Consider the following 19,728-nt stretch of genomic DNA (forward strand, 5'->3'; position numbering starts at 1 on the left):
GAGAGAGAGAGAGAGAGAGGTTATACCATTACCCTCCCAAGTTATTAATAAAATCTTATCTTACTCAACATCACTTCAAGTAGTGCAGAACACACAATATATGGTATCTGATAGTTAACGCAATAGTTACACACCGATCAAAATTTCAATGTACAAAATTTCAATCGTGTATTGGGGCTCGGTCAACTTAACCCATCCATAACTTCAATACTCTATCTTTACCACCTGAAGCTACCTTTTCACCATCTGGACTCCAATCAACAGCATAAACCTTTCCAAAAGCAGTTACCAACATGTCAATTTAAAATTCAAAATAAGATATGAAAGACTCTTGTTTTTGGACATAAAACATACCTCATCCGCATGACCTGGAAGGTCTTGTTTCAACTTGTGTGTCCGGATATCCCAAACCTAGACAATTTTAATAAATTTCAATCAAAGGTCATGAATATGCTCATCCTTGGCAAAAAAATTAGCACCACATCTACATATACATGCTTTTTAGTAGTGTTTACACAAATCCAAACCTAGTCAAATTCGAAAATTTATTCATACATAATCGACTACAATTTGTTCATTGTTTAAGTCGTGGGTGCTGGGGTACTTCATTTATTTGTATAGAAGAAGTTATTCGTGATTACAAACTCAATCACAATCTCTGAGTACAAACTCAGTCAGAGGCTATAAAACGAACCTTATAGCAGTGCATAGTATTCTGCGATATCTTCAAATTTTAAAGGAATGACATTATATACATTCATATGACACCATTTTTGCCCAACATTAGAACTGTTTTTCCAACACCTTGTGGAGCCAAAGGCTCTTAGTCAACTCGGGACTTGCAACAACCAGAAGAAAGAGTAATAGTTTTAGAAGTTACCTTGAGTGTGGAATCCTTGCTGCCACTCAAAAGAAGCCTACTGTCTGCAGACCAGCTGTAGGACAAAATGCAACATCGAGATTAGATGCGAGGTCAGTGAATGTAGATGCATAAATGATGGAAGTCATTCAAACCTGATCTGATAAACAGGCCCAACATGGCCTCGAAAAGCAGCGACGAATTTCCCTGTAGTACCATTCCATAACTTGACAGACTTGTCAAATGAGGCACTTGCAACCCATTGTCCATCAGGTGAAAAATATACATGATTGACAAGCTGTTTGAAAGCAACAAGAACAAACTTTAGTTTTTCACTAAAAGTAGGACGAGATTCATGCAATTTATATGTTAAAATATATATACATCAGAACATTTAAATACAAAGGTATCTGTATTAGCAATTCCAGCAACAACTAGGGTAGCATATATCATTTGCCCTATGCAAAAAAGGTGGGGGGGGGGATAGTCGTGGATATCAAAATAAATTGAAACAATCTGGAGGCAGAAGGGGAAACACAAAATGTGAATAATTTGGGATTGCAACTGAGGACAGATAATCAAATTACAAAATATTGTACCTGTTGATGACCTGTCATGCGAGTTTTGGGGTGCTTGCTGACAGAAGGTTCCCAAAGAAACATGGTAAAATCATCCGATCCAGAAACCAATCTTTCAGGGCCATTGCCTTTCATTTTGTTATACCTTTCCAAAGCAACCTGTAATTAGTAGCACAATGGGAAATAATTCGTTCCACCTGAAGGAAAGATGGAGAAAAGTAGAAAAACATTCATGCATGAAGCGGAAGTCTAACATGACAAAATCATTACGGCTGCAACAGCACATGGCAATAATTGAGGCAGTGAGGACAGGAGAAGAATAGTGGGTAAAAGTTTTCACCTAACGATTTGAATACTGAAAGGCCGAAAAACTAAGTGTCTTCCCATTAAAATGAGCTAAAACTGAAGCCTTAAACTTTAGCGTCTAGACCTCCCCAAATTCATTTATATAAATAATGAAAAAATGATTAAAAAGAAAAGCTACGTCACAAATTATTAAGGGTAAGAGGTGCTTGTGATGACCCCAATCCAGTAAATTACTTCAAAACAAACAAAATTTCTTTTTTCGGCTTTACTATTCTCTCTACCAATGGAACAAAAAGACCCTATAACTGTTTAAAATTTGGCTCCATAACCATTATCTCATTTGATACATCCAGCAACCGAACTCCACCTCTAACTCAAAGAAAAAGAAGCAAAAATCTATCATATATACTACTCAATGACAGGTACCTTTTTCATTTCCTCTGGTGATGAATAGTGCTTGCCTGTATGATCAAAAGCCCCAGTGCGAAGAACATATTCAGTGCTCAATGCAAGAGAGTTGACCCAATGCCCATGACCCTAAAACAAATATAAAGAGGAAGTTGGTAAAAATAAAAAATAAAAGGGAAAGAATTATTAGCAACACAAAGGACGACAACAGTAGATGAGAAACCATAACAGTGGGGGACAATAACTAAAGATATAAGGTGACATTGCAGTGGCCTATTTACGTTCAGAAACCCAAAAAGCCAACATCATGCATTTGGTCAAATTTCACCAATTTATTTCTCCCTTCTTCCGATAGAAGAATGAGTACATCGTTTGACTCAGCCAAAAGGGTGAACATCCTTGAACCATGTTATTTCTCATGTATAAGATAAACAACTATAACACATACTAAAACAAGAAGTGCATGTTCTTGAGTAGCAGTATTAAGAAACAAAAAACAAATAGGTGTTTCCAAGTATTACAATCTCAGATTGAGGAGATTAATAAAATCATAAACGAACAAAGGTTTTAGATCATGCCTATTCAAATCACCCCAAAAAACAAAAAAATTTGAAAAGGATCTAGAGAGAGTAACAGAAATCTTTCATTAACTTTTTTTTTTATAAGTAGAAATCTTTCATTAACTATGGTAAAACTTTTTGATAAGTTAAACTATGGTCAATACAAGATGATAATAAAAAATTGATAAGTTTACAACACAGTAAACTGGCCTATAGAGGATTGGAAGGTGCTCAATGATATAATAATAAGCATACACATAAGCAATTACAAATCCTATATAGCCAAGCAAAGATTTATCTAGTTACCTTCAATTCTTTAATTAGCTTCCCTTGGGTAGTTTCCCAAACTTTGATAGTACAATCCTGGGAGCTGCAATGGTTGAGATGAAGGTATTATTGCAATTTGTAGGTAGAACAAATAAGGGCTATCCTGAGAAATCTAATCTCTTTGACTTAATTCTTCTTTCATAAGAAGAAAAGCAAAACATATAAGCACACAAACAAATGCATGTGTATACATTCACATATTTAAGCATTTATTCAGAATGTATATTTCCAAAAAAAGGTAAACATGGAGATCGCATTACTATCAGATTGGTGATTCACAATTCAGCAAATAACACTTGCTTCAACATGGAAGGCCACAGTTGTAAGTTTCCTTACCATGAAAAAAATAAAAAATAAATAAAAGAAAAAAAGAAGAAGAAGAAGAAAGAAAGAAGGAAAGAAAAACCAATAAGAACCATCATATAGCTGTTCATATATATTATAATCTTGATCATGTACTGACAAACCAACTAAGGATTAACAAAACAAATAAAGAAATGACAAGAGGCCAACCAAAGTAAATATTTATTTGCTCACTCAACATTCAAAGCAGAGTCATTCCCCAGCAACCAAAAAACAAAAGGGGAATGATCAACATTGAAAAGTCAATTAAGCACTTATGTGTCCTTGTAAGACTAAGGTCAATGATCAACCGAGTGGGCCTGTCAAAAGAGGGAAAATAAGTTGTCTAGCTATATTTTAAAATAAATTATGGTTTTCTTGTCCTTAAGGGTCATCCAAAAAGGATGTCTTCAATTATTGCAATTCTTAAGATAGAGAGCTACACTAATAAGCATTGCATCAAACTGTAGGAACTTAAGAAAAGTTGTAACTTATAAAAAAAGTATACCCTGTATAAATTACTCCATCTCCACCCCATTTCACACAAGTTACTGCTAGTGTGTGACCACTAAGACAAATAATGCATTTCCTTAATGAAACGTCCCAAATGCGTGCATCACCATCTTTACTGGCGCTTACAAACCGTCGACATGGAGCATTCAGATGGGCCGGTTCCCAAGAGATACCAGTAATCCATTTTTTATGGCCCTGTGGCATTGCAGATTCCAAACATTAGAGTCAATAGAGAACGTATTGGTAAGTCCACTTATTTACCAAACCAAGCAAAAGAAAAAAAAAATTATCAGTAAATAAGAATTTTATTAAAATAGGTGAAGTCAAGTACAAGGGACATATACAAGAGTAACACCTATGCATGAGTGTCTAAAGATACAAACAAAAATTTAAATAGTGAACCAACATGAGTCAAAGAAAATTTGTTAAACAATGAAGCAAATACATCCAACGATCAATAGATCAAGTGAAAGACTTAACAGTAAGTGGATTGCCAGATGGCTTCCCAGTTTTAGGGTCCCAGCATTGAAGTTCTCCGGCTTTGCTCCCACTCACAAGATGCTTGCCGTCTGGTGACCATGCAATACAAAGAACCCAATTCTTGTGCCCTGGATATGAGAGGAAGGCTTACTATTAACACAATAAAAAGGATGATTGGCCATCCATTATGCATAAACTGATATCCCAACTCTATGATATATGGACAATAAAGAGAGCTAAGAGAAGTCTTATTCTTAAATAATAGGCAGCATTCAACAGTGAGAACAAAAATCTGATAAAAAAAAAATGTTTTAGTTTGGAGATATACAGTGATACCTTTAAAATATCAATTGTATACACTTCCAGACAGTACATTAATCCCTTCAAAATACTCTCACTATAAATTAAACAATCACATTTAAAGCTTATGCAAGTCATATAGGTTAAGTTATCCATATTCCCTTTTCATTTTCCAATTATTTTCCGTTCAGGTGTTTGGACATCGGTTTTATGTTTAACAGTCCCAGAGTCTGATTAGAGCCTTGACTTCAAACCTGTACATGTAAACAGCGGTGTCTGGGTGTTGAGGTCCCAAAGTCTGACAGTGGTATCGCCTGAACCACTTGCCAAATGTTTCCCATCAGGACTAAAGGCAACTGAAAGTACGGCTTCTGTGTGACCTGCACCAGCAATATTACAGAACCCCCAGACATGTTAAACTAATTTAGCATAATGACCACAACGAGTCTCAAGACCGTTGAAATCCATCTGCATTCCAATCATACAATATAACATCTAAAAGCAACCAATATAATAAAGAAACATCATTAGTAGCTCATACCAGAAATTGTGGACGAGCAACGATTAACTGGGCGAATTCTGAATATAGCTTGTGGTTGATAAACTATTGAGAGCACCTTCTCCACAGAAACTGCAAATTGCCACCCAAAAGTATTCTCAAATAAAAAAACCTAGTAAATCCCCCAAAAGCCCATAACTGCCTAGTACAATGGAATGTAAAATATAAAAATAAAAATCCAATTAAAAACTCTAAAATGTAAACTTCAACTATATGTTTCATCTGACTAACCTTTATTCTTCTCCAAATAAGTGCCAAGCGGCACAAGAAGCTCCTGATTTGATATATAGAAAGCATAAGGCAACTTCTCCTCCTGAGGAAAAAAAATATAGACTTTCATGGCTGTTATATTCATAGAAGCAGAAACACAACCATGTCAGATATCATATACAGACTCAGGCAATTATTCCTGACACAATTATAAAATGTCTTGCCACTTTATAATAGAAGTCCAGGACAGTATCCCCTGCAGTGCAAGTCCCTGAACCCAGTACTTCCTAAAATGCAAATAACCAGAGCTTCCATTTTGCACAAGCCCGCATTGGTTACATAGGAGTCCAATCTGGGCCCATAGTGCAAGAATGGTAAACTGCTCGTCTGCTACTAGACACTAAGAGATTTGGTTGGTTGGCAAAAATTTGGAACAAGAATGAAACTCGGAATTCATTCTTGTAACAAATATGTGCCATATAATTCAACAAGCACAACATTTTCTAATCAGCTTGAAGTTTCGAGATAAGAATAAATAGAAATGAACAAACTGAGAAAATATTCAAAGAAAGGCATGTAGCAGGATTTTTTTTCTCTGTGATTCTCCCCTTGAAGTTTAACTAATTCAGCACAAAACTCTTCACAAATAAATTTCAAAAGCAAGTGAACTTCAGATATGTTATTTTTTCTCTCTACAATCTCTCAACAACTGAGGGAAGCACCCGAAGAGACCATGAGCTTGATAATTTGATAGAAAAAGTTTGAGCTCGTCCAATGTACTGATTTATTTCCCAGCACTTTCTCCACAGCCAAAAAAAAAAAACACTAGGATCAACTTCAGAAGAAAAAAGCCAAAATCCAAAAGCTTACATTGCTGAGAAGCTTGTTGACCATTTGCTGGAGCTGTTGGTGCCCAGCATTTTGGGGAAGGTACATGGCAGCTCCCAGAGGCGTTCCATCTGGATCTGTCAAAAGGCACATCACTTTGTTGGTAGTCGTTTCTCTCTGTTCTTCTTCCACCTCCATCGCTGCGCCTCAATCCAATGTATGCGGAATTGATGGTTTGGAGTTGAGCCGTGCTACAAGGAATTTAATGCATGCAGAACAGGTTGGTGGTGAGCATTACAGATTCTCTAAGCTAAGTAAGTTCAAGAAACTGACATTGGAAGATTCTTAGAAAACTGTAAAACAGAAAAGTTTTTGGAAGAACTCGAAGGCAGACTGTTTTGGGACTTTTGTAAGGACTTTGAAACCCTCAAAAGGAATGGCTAATCTCTCATATTCCTAGGGTTTCAAGAGCCCTTGCGCATGGAATTCTCATATGTCTAATAGTGAATTTTGATCTACCCTGTAAAGATCTCCATGCAAACCTTCAACTTGTTTTCAATGGTTGACAAAAATAATGAAAAACGCATGAGTCCCTGACATGACGACGGAACGCCTATTGCCACCATAATGTTTTTAAAGTTTTCCCGAGTGATTCAGAGAAAATTCAGAAAATGATAAAGAAAAACAAAGAAAAAAGCTTCAATCTATATCTTCATACATTGGCATTTTTTGGTAGTGTAGAAGACCAAGACCTGACAACTAATTGTGGATAGGGCTCAACCTCCAAGTCAGAGTCGGAGGGCCCAACCTCCGACTCTGACTTGGACTTGTCGGAACGGAGTCGGATTTTGGGCTTTTTTTTTTCTTTTTTAACTTCATATTTGGCCCACTTTTAAAAAAAAAAATGTGCGGGCTTTCAAATTTCAATTTTTTCAAAAATTACAATCTAAACTAAATAATTCACTTTTGATTATAACAAAAAATACAACTAACTAAAAACAAGTAACATATAACATATAACAGAAATAGCCAACGGTGCATTGGGATATGGGGGTAAACATATAAGTAAATCACCAGTACAAATACAAGTGTTGATGTCTGTCCTAATAGTTTTTTACAGAATACCATCAAGTACCTTAAAATCTATTTGGTGGCGTAGCCCACATCCAGGATATGTGCATAGTCCAAAGTATGTGTCAACACCATGATCAGTATCCTGTGCACATTTTGCATAAAGAAGTTAATGGATCATATCACTGCAAGTCTGAAACATAAAAGGATACATGCATGACTTGGACAGTATATAAAATGACAAGCTATTTCATTATCCCATTTATCATAGACTTTATAACTCAAGATATACTAGTCTGACTGACCTCTGGATATATAAAAGCCGACAAGTGACTGGAACTACTTAAAATAGAATCAGACAAGTGTTGAAGGATCAATTATTCTAAAAACTTAAACTTAAAAGCACAACTCCAACAATACATATCAAGCTGACACAAATTGGCACCACCTTGCCTTTATATGTGCAGCCAGAATCTGCCCATGGAGCCCAGAAACAGAAACAAAAGCAAACAAGTTTCCTAGGACTCAAAACAGATGTTTCATAGACAAGCTATTTCGTTATCCCATTTATCATAGACTTTATAACTCAAAATATATTTGCTGGAAAATGAAAAAGAAATCGGTAGATATACAGGCAGACTATGTCAAACTCAACATAGATATACAGGCAGCAGGCACAATAAAAGTGGTCAGGTAAGATCAATATCAAACTCAAAAAGGTTTTGAATTCCATGGATTCTTTACACTGTGAAAAGTCAAAAATAAATAAATAAAAGAAAGAAAGAAAATATAATCTTCAATCAAGCAGCAGTTAGTGGCATGGAAGCAACCGACATGAATCCAGAAAAGTCTCTTTCTTCAATTAACGTTCTGTTCCATTTTTAGGCTTATTAGTTGACGCAAAAAACCAGAAAGTCAGCCTCGCAAACATGCACTGATACCACACCGAGATATCATTTACATGAGAGATGTTTGAGCAGTTGAAATAATTCTTAGCTGATCACTTTTATGGCCAAAAGCAAATAGAAATTATATTTTTGGTCATGTTTCAAATAAAAGGAGGCCGCAGGAGACATAGAGCCATCTCCCCTTTTCTGTTACACCGAACAGAGGCTTTGATTTGAAAAGAAAAACGAAAGAAAATCCAAATATGAGCGATTATCAGACAAGGTTGAGAGATCCCTAAACCCCATCAGAAAACCTAAACCTTACATTTCAATCAGCTGTAGAGAAAGAACGGAAGCACACATCTTATTTATCTCTGGTGGAAAGAAATAAGAGAGGCAAATACAACAAAGGGAGAAGAGAGAGATAGGGCTTACCAAAAGAGAGAGAGAGGCCGTGCAGTGAGACTCTGAGAGAGCAGCCGTGTGGGGGGAGGGGAAGCCGCACAGCTTACCTAGCATTAGAAAGTTTTTTTTTTTTTTAGTTGCTACTAGGGGTGTAACCGGCCCGGTCCCGTTTTGGACAAAATTTAAGACTGAACCAATATGTACCGGTTTTGCATTTCCAAAAACCGATTATGCACCGATTACCCCCTCCAAACCGGTACATCCGGTTTTACCAGTTCCGGTCCGGTTCGGTCCCGTTTTCCGGTTTTAATTTAGTGAATGCATGAGATTTGTGAGAAGCATTGAAAGCAGCTAGCAATCTAGAACTTGGAACAAATATATGTGTGAGAGAGAGGCCAATAGCTGAAGACAAATGCATGGAATCTGAAACTGCATCAAAAGGATACCTAGCTAGAATATTATTACAGATAAGATTCATCACTATATATGAAAGCAGGTGCTCTTAGGGAACAGTACTGTTTATGGATGAGAGCCCAATACAATGCTTGGGAATGTATCCTATCTAAAGAGGTAAAAGGCTGCTCTTTGCCCTCACATTTGCATAAACCTTTTGAAAAAGTTATATGTTTAGTAAATTTATAAAAAATGATTTAAGAAATGAATAATAATAGTAAATTTAAGAAACACAAAAATTTACAAAAATTTATAATACAAATTCCTAGAAAAGAATATAATATGTTTAGTAAGTTTATAAACTTATCAAAGAAAAATATTTAGTAAATTTATAAAAAATAATGATCTTCACTATTGACGTTAGACAAATAAAGATCCTCAAGAAGATGATTTTAACTGGTTTTTTTTTTTTTTTACTTTTAATATCTTGAATCCATCTATGTATGAGAGCAAATAAATCTTTCTAACGGGCATCCAACTGGTAGGTTGGTTTTTTTTACAATTCAGTAGATGTTTTATTTTTCATTTTTGACTTGGTAGAAATGGGAGATTTCATCTTATGGCACTGAAGGCAATTGAGCAAAGCCACACTTGAAAGCTTTCATTCAACTCAAATGCTTAATCAAACAAAATAAACAGAGCTTTAGGCTAACGTTGTCCTTAGAAAAAAAAACCTAGGAAGTCCGCAACCCAACCATATCATTGCAGACGTAAGAGTCTCACTCAAGTTGGAAGTATTAGACTTTCTTTGTTGTGTTTGAAATCGACAACCCAAAGTAAAATAGTTTCTCTGTTCTGCTTTTTTTTTAACAACTGGGAGCATATGTCTAAACAATCCTGACCTCAAAGAAAGATGCACAAAATTGTATAGGAATTAAGTCCAACGAGCAACACCTAGACGAAATTCTCAAAGATGTCTAAAGTTCCCATTTAACCAATAAACCTTTGAAACAAAAAAGTTCCCATAACAATTAAACCAACGGAGATTAAAAATGATATACACATCCGAGATTGTTCCAAGAAAAATTACCGTCGAAGACAGAGAGACGTGAGAGAGGGGCTGCCGGCTGCGTGAGAGATGGAAGGGCTGCGTGAGACGGTGAGAGACAGAGAGCGCAGTGCAGCGTTGAGAGAGGGGCCGAGGGGCTGTGTGTGCGACGGGAACAGCGAGAGAGGTGAGGCCGTGAGGGGAGGTGCAACGGCGAGAGAGTGGGTCTGTGTTTCTGAGGGGGAACGGCAAGAGGAAGGGGACTCAGGCTGAGGGGACGACGGCGATATGTGCACAGTGCAACGGCGTGGGCCGTGGCCGCGTGAGAGGGCAGAGATGCAGAGAGGCTGCGAGGCAGAGTGAGAGAGTGACGAAGAGAGGGGCGGCTCTACCATCTTTGCTCAGGGTTTTGCAGATGGGAGATGCAACGGCGCCGTTTAGTAATAATATCAAAATTATTACTAATAGTCTAATTAGACTGAACTCTTATACTTCTATATCTATATTAGTAATTTAATATAAGTATAGTCTATATTAGACTATTAGTATTAAAATAAATATTAGTATTAGTTATAGCTATATAATATATTAGACTATATAATAATATTAATATTAGACTATCTTTGATTTCTCACTAAGAGAATTAAAGATCGAATTCCTCCTTCCATGTATCAAAAAAAATATTAGACTATTAGTATAGTTATATATTAGTATTAGTTATAGTCATATAATATATTAGACTATATAATAGTATTAATATTAAGCTATTAATATAGCTATATATTAGTATTAGTTATAGTGATTTAGAATAACTATATTCGTATAAGTTTAACTATAGTTTATATTAGACTATTAGTATTAATATATATATTAGTATTAGTTATAGTGATTAGAATAACTATATATTAATATTTGTTATAGTAATTTTAATTTATTATAACTATATTATTGATAGACTATAGTGATAGTATTAATATTAGTATTTCATTATTTCATATGTAATTATTTAGTATAGTGATTTATATACTAATTTATATATAAACTTAAAGTATATTACTAAGAATAATATAGTATTAGACTATTAGTATTAGGCCATAAAATGTAAATTAGAGTTATTCCTGAAAATATTATTGATAAACCACAATATACACTATTAATCATCCCGGTATATCATCCACCTTTCATAATCCAGAACAAGTAAAAGAATCTTCTTCTCTAACATATTTACAAGTAGTTGAAAATGATACCCAAATATATACTCTGAGTAAAGAAGAATTTAAAATTAATAAGAAATATCTCAAACAAAATTATGTGAAAGAAAAAAATAATCAGAAAATATTAGTATTTTTCTCAACTTTTACAAAAATAGAGAGAGATTATATTCTAGAAAAATATTATGAGTACTTAGAAGGAATACAAGTTAATATACATTTTTTTACATGACTTGAAATCTATAACTCAAACCAATTATCAACCATACATAGAACTACGAATCAATGGATTAAGGAAGATAATAATCAAATCGTTTATGAAGAATATCTTCCTTTTGAAGCCATTAAGTACAACCAAAGAAGTACTCAAATATTAGATTCACCAATAAAAATATATAATACTACAACGAAAAGTAAAAATACTGATAATATAATCCAACAAAACAATTATACAAATTTATATCTAAAAACTATCAGTAAACAATTAGAAATAATTGAAACCCAACTATCTCCTATTAATCATACTATTAAAAAAGTAAAAGAAACCCCTTTATTTTTTCCTATGAAATCTCATCTCATCTAAAAACTATTTTTTCTAAAAACAAAAATGATTTATTAGAATAAATCTATAATAGATTAGAAAAATTAAACATTACTAATATCGCATCTACTTCAAAATAATCTCATATTAATGTATTAAGTAAGACAAACGAGTCTGCCTTATCCAATTATAAAATTAGTAATATTGAAAAACAATTTAAAAATTTAGATTTACAAATAAATAAGATTAGAAGAAATCATGTTAATAGTTTTTTGGTTAGAGATTCTAAACATTATGTTTCTATTACACGTAATTGGTATTCGAGGCCTATTCCACCGCATATGCAATTCGAAGAAATAAAATATATAGTAAGATCTACTTTTGCACTAGATGTATGATATAAATGAAATATAGATAGATTATCTAAGTATGATTATGGTTATATGGTTTTGCTAATGTTTATAAAAGTAATAGGAAAATTGATCATCAAGTAGCTCATATTATTGTTACAGGTTTTACTGGCAAATTAAAAGACTGGGGGATTATTATCTTTCACATGAATAAAGAATAAAAATATTAACCCAATATAAACATGATAAAAATATACAAATCATTAAAACAGAAAATGGTCAACCATTAGAAGATGTTGTTAATACTTTAATATTTGTATTAACTAAGCATTTTGTTGGTGATCCTATTCAGTTTAAAGAAAGAACTAGTAATTTATCAATTAATTTAAGATGTCCTCCTCAATTATATAATTTTTGCTGGTATAAAGATGTATTTCTCATTATAGTTATAATCAGAAATGATTGTCAACAACCATACTGGAAAAAGTTCATAGCCGGACTTTTATATTATTTTGTTCAAAAGGTACGAGAATCATTAGTAAAATCAGATGGTACTATTGATTTTCTTAATCTCACATATGGTGATATACTAATTACTATTAATAGTACTGGTTTAGTTATGTGCAATGATCTAAGATTAAAAAAGCAAATGGATAAAGAAAATAAATTTGCTAAGAAAGAATTAGGTACATTTTGTGAACAATTTGATTATACTCTATTATTGACTCCTTCAAGAAGACACAAAAAGGGAAAATGAATTTATAAGAATTATTCTAACAAAAATGAAAATATAAAAGACCTTATAACAAGACAAAAGATAAACAAATATATAATGAACCAATAAAAAATACTAAAAAGAAAAAATAGATTGTTTGTTATAAATGTGAAAAAATTGAACATTACAAGTCAAATTGTAAGTTCAAACAACAGATGAATGAATTAGCATGCTGGGAAGCTAATAACGTTTGTAACTGACTTGTTTGTAAGTATGCTGGGAAGCTATTAACGTTTGTCATTGACTTGTTTTTAAGTCAAATTTGTATGTCCTTTATTATGAATGGAAGGTGGTCCATTATTATAAAAATAAATAGTAACAGATGAATGAATTTGATATACCTTAAACATTAAAAGAAAAATTATTAAATATTTTTATAATACATTCAAGTGAAGAAGAAGAAAGCTCTTCAGAAGAAGAAGAAATCTATCAATTAAAATAATCAAGCTTTTCATAGCAATCTTCTGATAGTAAATTAGAAGAATATGAGATACATGTTTGTAATTGCTTAGACAAGAATAATTGTATTTGTAATAAAACTATTAATGTACTCTCAAAATATGAAGATATTATATTAAAATTAATGATCCACAAAAATGAAAGTATTATTTGGTAAAACTAAAAGATACTTTTACTGATCAAAGTTTCAAACCACTTCAATCACCACTTTAACACTCTTATCATTTTTTAGAAATAGTAAGCAGATTTAAAATAAAAAATTACATTACAAGATTTACAACAAGAAATTAATAAAATAAAATAAGAGGTTAGAAATTTGAAAGCATCTAATGTTAGATTAGAGGCTTCAAATGAACAATTACTACAAAAGATTATATTATTAAGAATAAATAAAAACATAAATACTCCTCATGATAAAAAAAAAAACAAGAAGAATGTCCAACAATAGTTATTACAAACGAAACAAATAATTTTATTAATATTCTTGATAGGATAAATTTTTAAAAATAGTATACTGAAGTAACAATCTCTATTAACTAAGAATTTTCTTTTTACTACAATTGTCTTAGACACAATAACAGATTTAAATTATATACAAGAGGAATTAGTACATTCCAAATATTTTGAAAAAATAAAAGAGACATTATCACAAACTAATGGAACAAAACTAAATATAAATTATAAATTATCTAATGCACATATTTATAATAATTGAATTTGCTTTAAAATAACATTAGTTTAGTAAAAAATATTAACACTAAAGTAATATTGGAAAATCCATTTCTTACCTTACTTTACCATTTCTCTGTAATAAAAGAAGAAATTTCTACTAAAATACTTAGATAAGAAATTCAATTTAAATTTTTATTTCCTCCTGTATCAAAAGAAATTAACTCTCTAAAAGAACTTTCATTAACCAAATAAATTATTTTTTTAGCTAAACATAAGATTAAAAGAAAATAAAAATAGATTAATTTCTTAAAAAAAATTAAAATTAAAAGAATTGAAGAACAATTAAAAGATTCATTATTAATACGAAAAATCAATAATTTTAAAATTATAATTGAAAAAGAAGTATGCTCTAACTTGCCTAATACTTTTTGGAATAGAAAACAATATATATTTGAATTACTTTATGAAAAATAATTTTCTAATAAGAATATTCCTATTAAAACTAGACCAATACAAATGAACAATGAATTATTAGAATTATGTAAAAAAGAAATTAATAATTTATTAACAAAATAATTAATTAGCAAAAGCAAGTAACCATTGAGTTATGTTGCCTTTTAAGTTAAAAAATAGGCAGAATTAGAAAGAGAAGTTCCTTAGTTAGTTATCAACTATAAACTATTAAATAAAATATTACAATGGATTAGATATCCAATTCTCATTATAAAAGATTTATTATCTCGTCTTTATAATGTTACAGTATTTTTAAAATTTGATATGAAGAGTGGATTTTGGTAAATCCAAGTTACTGAAAAAGACCGGTATAAAATAGTATTAACATTTCCATTTGGACATTATGAATGAAATGTAATGCCATTCGGATTAAAAAATACTCCTAATGAATTCCAAAATATTATGAATGAAATATTTACTCATTTTACACACTTTTCAATAATTTATATAGATAATGTATTAATATTTTATTCATTTATTGAACAACACTGGAAACATTTAAATACTTTTATTCAAGTTATTAAAAAAATAAATTAGTTGTTTCATCACCAAAAATAAAATTAGGTTCCTTGGATATGATATCTATCAAGGAACTATTACACTAATTAGTAGAGCAATATAATTTGCTAATAATTTTCCTGATGAAATAAAAGTTAAGCAATAATTACAAAAAATTTTGAGAAATCTTAATTATGTTGTAGATTTTTATCAATCTCTCAGGCGATTATGTAAACTATTATTCAAAAGATTAAAAAAGAATCCACCCCATGGATAGAAACACATACAAATATTATAAAACAAATTAAGTCTCAAGTTAAGAAATTACCATATTTAGGACTCTCATCACCTCATACTTTTAAAATTGTTGAAACAGATGACTCTGATCTTGATTATAGAAGAATTATAAAACAAAAATTATCAACTGATTTGGAACAGATTATTAGATTCTATTTAGGATATTGGAATCCTGGCCAAAAGAATTATAATACTATTTAAAAAGAAATTTTAGCTATTGTATTATGTATTTCTAAATTTCAAGATGATTTATTGATCAATTTTTTTTACTTAGAATAGATTGTAAATCAGCCAAGGAATTTTGATTAAAGATCAAGAATAAAGTCCAAATCTTCTTATGCTCAGCCACCATCTCCTCCTTATACATCACCTTATCCTTCTACAACTCCAAAACCATACACGATATTGGAAACATTATCACAAAATATTAGGCTATCTTACAATCAATTCTCACCATTAACTTCTCCAAAACTATTAACATACTCCAAAATTGTTTCTCCTTCTTCCTCTACTATTTCCCAAATTATTAATCATCCGCTATTATCTCAGCCTTCTACATCTCGTATTATCATTAAAACTCACTGACATCCAATCTTTCCCATTGAGTCTGAAATCCAGCACATGTCTAATTCCCAAAAATTACTTGATACTTTTCTTTTGCCAGACTGACATTATGTCCCATAAAATATTAAGAAAACTCAGCATTTCTTTTGCCAATCTCACTCCTGAGTTGGGCTGTTTTTGTAGGTGGAAATAATTTAGTAAGAAACTTTTCAGCCATGTCTTGCCAACTAGTGATACTTCCCGGTTGTAGAGATTGTAACCAACCTCTTGCCTTGTCCCTCAAAGAAAAGGGAAATAATCTCAATCTATTGGTGTCTTCAGTAACACCATTAGTCTTTACAGTGTCACAAATCTCCAAAAATATCGCCAAATAAATATTGGGATCATCCAGTGGCGACCTGCTAAATTGGGCTTGTTGCACCATTGATCAAGGTTGGTTTGAGCTCAAAATTGTTGGTATTAATGGTCTGACGCCTTATATCCAAGTAGCTGTCATTCACAACTGGCCATACATAATTATTCAAGGTGCGTGGCCGAGCATCATGTTGTCCGTAAGCCATGGCTAGTAATTTCTTCTTTCTTTGTGATCTAAGAGTTCTTTCAGTTTTCGGATCAAAAGGGATAATGTCACGAGTTCGAGCACGGCGCATCTAATGTAAAAAACACACCTGGTAAGAAAAAATAATAAAATAAAGTAAAATAAAATTCTAAATTAAAATCAAGATTACTTTGTATTGATATTGGCAAAAATAAGAAGAAATCAATCCCCCAGCAACGGCGCCAAAAACTTGATCGGTGCAAAACTGCAAATGCACAATATCGTAGTTTTATAGTAAAGTGATGAAAAGAGTATCGTCCTTAGGGATTGGTAACTTACTTTTGACAAATACTAAAATTATACTAATCTCAAATTTATTTAGAAAAGTCACTAAGATTTTTGTAATTGCAAATTAAAATAAAATTAATTCAAAGAAAATACTCAAAGGAAAAGAAAGATGTTGTTCAAAGATCAAGTCAATGAGAAAGAAAACTTCTAGGAAATCGATTTCACCTAATTCCTCACTATATTTTACTTATCTAACTAATTAAATTTAATTCTCTCTGTTTGTTAGCAAATCTTTAATTCATCCAAAAGCCTCTTTCGATAGTCAATTAGAAATTATTCTTATTCATCATTTTATACAAGAGTATGCAAATTAATAAAGTAAGAAAGTAATAAAATCAATGATTTTAATACTACATAGGTTCATACTAGTCTTACGATCTCTATATTTACCTATGTCGAAATATCTAAAATCTATCTTATAATTCTCTCTTTCGACAGTAAATCACAAGATTAAAATCATCTAATTAATGACCAGTTAATTAGAAGCAATAAGGTCAGAATAAATCAGACAAATATAGAAGAGAATTACTTCAAATTAACATAGAAAAGCAAGCATAGTTCGAAACTAGATTACATCGTTTTCTTAGAATAAAGAAAATTTAGTTTATGCTAAAAATTAAATTCAACATAAGCGAATTCACTATAATTTTTCTAAGAGAAATTGAAGAAATTGAATACTAAAAATACTCCTCTCAGTCCGCAATCTTCTTCTCCAAGTCGCAGCAGCATCTTCAAACCAAAGAAAAAAAAAACTGCCGCCTTTTGTCCATTTGTGTCAAAGCCAAAAAGAAAAAAAATATGTCGTGTTCTGTTACTTCCGTAACTCTCTTTCTTTTCCTTTTTTTTTTCTTTTCGCTCTGTTACTTTTCTTTTATTCTTTCGGAAACAACCAGAATTCAAAACTCCTTTTCCCTCTTTCGTGTGTGCCTTTTCGTCCTCACGTCCGCACAGCAAATCTCGCATGCATCTAAGAGAAAGTTCGTATCACCTGCCTTCCAGCCTCTCAAGCCAAGTCAAAAATGATTCCTTGTGTATATCCGCTCAAGAGCCCAGCTATCTCACACAAGCCACAAAAAAATTGCCCCTATTGCATGCATTTTTCTCTTTTATTCAGCAGCTCCTATATTCAAATAACGTCTTCATTTAAATGAGAGAGTTTCTAGACGATAGGCATGTAAAATTGGGTCTTCCTTTTCTTCAAATCTAAAATAAATTTAAATGACAACAATGAAACCTAAAATCAACAAAAATAAATAAAATTTGAATAAAATTTAAAGTTAAGAAGTGATAAAATATATTAAATTATGCAAGTCATCAATTCATATTAGTAGACACAAATTCAATTATTCTTTTTGAGATCTATTGTTCTCTTCAAACTCATCATTCTCTACCTGCATCTCCAATTATTGCCTTTCATAAAGTCACTATTAAACAAGTCCCCCCACCTTGGAACAATGGGAAAAAAATTTCTTATTTAACAAGGAAGTTTTCTCATCCTTATGATCTGCTATATTATGATTATTACGATTATCAGTAGGTATGGACAAAAGTGTTTTTAAAACAAAACAAAAATTTGCGCAATTCCTAGTTCCTCCACTTCGACAAATTACAAGAGATCAGGATATTCTCGCGATGTTTTTTACTATGATGAGATTATTATAAACCTGAACCTCTTCTCCTTCTTCTCCCTCTCCAAGAAAGTTTTTAGATTTTTTTTTCACAAAATGATTATCCACTCTCATTAAAGCACTGTTCACCACTTCTTCTTTTCTTTCTTAAAACAAAATTATATTGGATTATGAAGTAAGAATACGTCATCAAATCTCATCCCTCTCTCTAAAACATTATATTTTTAGCCAACCAAGTCTCTATCAATTGGTGAAAAAATACAATTACGATCATATTTTAATTTCTTTTTCAAAAATTATCAAAGCCCCTGAAGTTCTAGTTCAGTGAAGTATATTTCAGGCTTAATTAGCATCCATTACCAGTAAAAAGGAATTGAAAAAATTAGCTGAGGCAATGTCAAAAGTTTCAGACAACGATGATGAAGAAGATGCACAACATCAAGTCAAATTATCTCCATTACAACAACCCATATTATCAACAACTCAACAAGCCTCTCATTCCCAACATGACTCTCATTCTCAACAGGCATCTACTTCTTAGGGTAACTCATCCTACCATCCAGTACATCTGATGGATTCTCAAGATCCATTTGATCTGGAATTCGTAGAATATGACCCTCAGAACATGTGATTTCAGAAGATTATTGCTTTCTCAATTATTCAACATGACAGATGAAAACTGTCAGAAGTATTATCTCTTCAGAAAAATAAAGACAAACAACTTCGTTCAATATTAGATTATTGTGTACTATTCAAAACCAAGACAAAAGTTACTATTCAAGGTCAAGATTATTGTATACTAAAAGACAAACTACTTTGTATATCTATTTTTTTTAGAACCTCTATTAATGAAAATTATATCAAGGTTTGGATACATTGAGGGATAACATCTGTAGAGATAATGCTATCACAAATACTAAGAGCATTTCGGCTCAAAACATGGGCTACAGTATTACATATTCTTAAAGTATGCTTAACAATCCATGAAGCAGAGGAATTCAGTGTTTCCTTGGTGTCTCTTAGTAGTGTTCCCACATAGGAGTTAGAATCAGTGTGAGCTTGTAGGCAGTGAACTACTTGTAGAGAATCATCTTTTATGACTATATCTTGTTCTCCTAGGGATTTATAGAAAATTGAGCTTGAAGAGTTGCATAAGCTTCAGCTAGTAGGGGTCGGGGAACAAATCACGTTTCATTCTCATGGTTGCTTTAACCTGGCCTTCCCAATCTCGGATCACCACCCCAACACTTACCTTACAGT

General features: G+C 32.1%; 1 protein-coding gene across 2 annotated transcripts; it reads right to left on the bottom strand.

The window, feature by feature from the left end:
* On the bottom strand, window positions 1–10,473 carry LOC109006883 (notchless protein homolog). 2 transcript variants are annotated; one of them, XM_018986303.2, is made up of 16 exons: window positions 10,117–10,473; window positions 8,664–8,740; window positions 7,406–7,486; window positions 6,313–6,521; window positions 5,464–5,545; window positions 5,215–5,304; window positions 4,928–5,053; window positions 4,374–4,501; window positions 3,889–4,088; window positions 3,018–3,081; window positions 2,170–2,280; window positions 1,459–1,596; window positions 1,015–1,157; window positions 881–935; window positions 355–411; window positions 1–271 (listed from the first exon to the last, which is right to left on the bottom strand). In XM_018986303.2, exons 4-16 carry the CDS (start codon window positions 6,466–6,468, stop codon window positions 188–190), a joined length of 1,434 nt encoding a protein of 477 aa, XP_018841848.1. In that variant the 5' UTR covers window positions 6,469–6,521; window positions 7,406–7,486; window positions 8,664–8,740; window positions 10,117–10,473; the 3' UTR covers window positions 1–187. The 2 variants fall into 2 exon arrangements, with proteins under 2 accessions (XP_018841848.1, XP_018841857.1); XM_018986312.2 differs by lacking the exon at window positions 8,664–8,740.
* Between the last annotated feature and the right edge of the window lie 9,255 nt (window positions 10,474–19,728).

The sequence above is a fragment of the Juglans regia genome, chromosome 13 (genome assembly GCF_001411555.2).
Source record: "Juglans regia cultivar Chandler chromosome 13, Walnut 2.0, whole genome shotgun sequence".
NCBI classification, from domain to species: domain Eukaryota; kingdom Viridiplantae; phylum Streptophyta; class Magnoliopsida; order Fagales; family Juglandaceae; genus Juglans; species Juglans regia.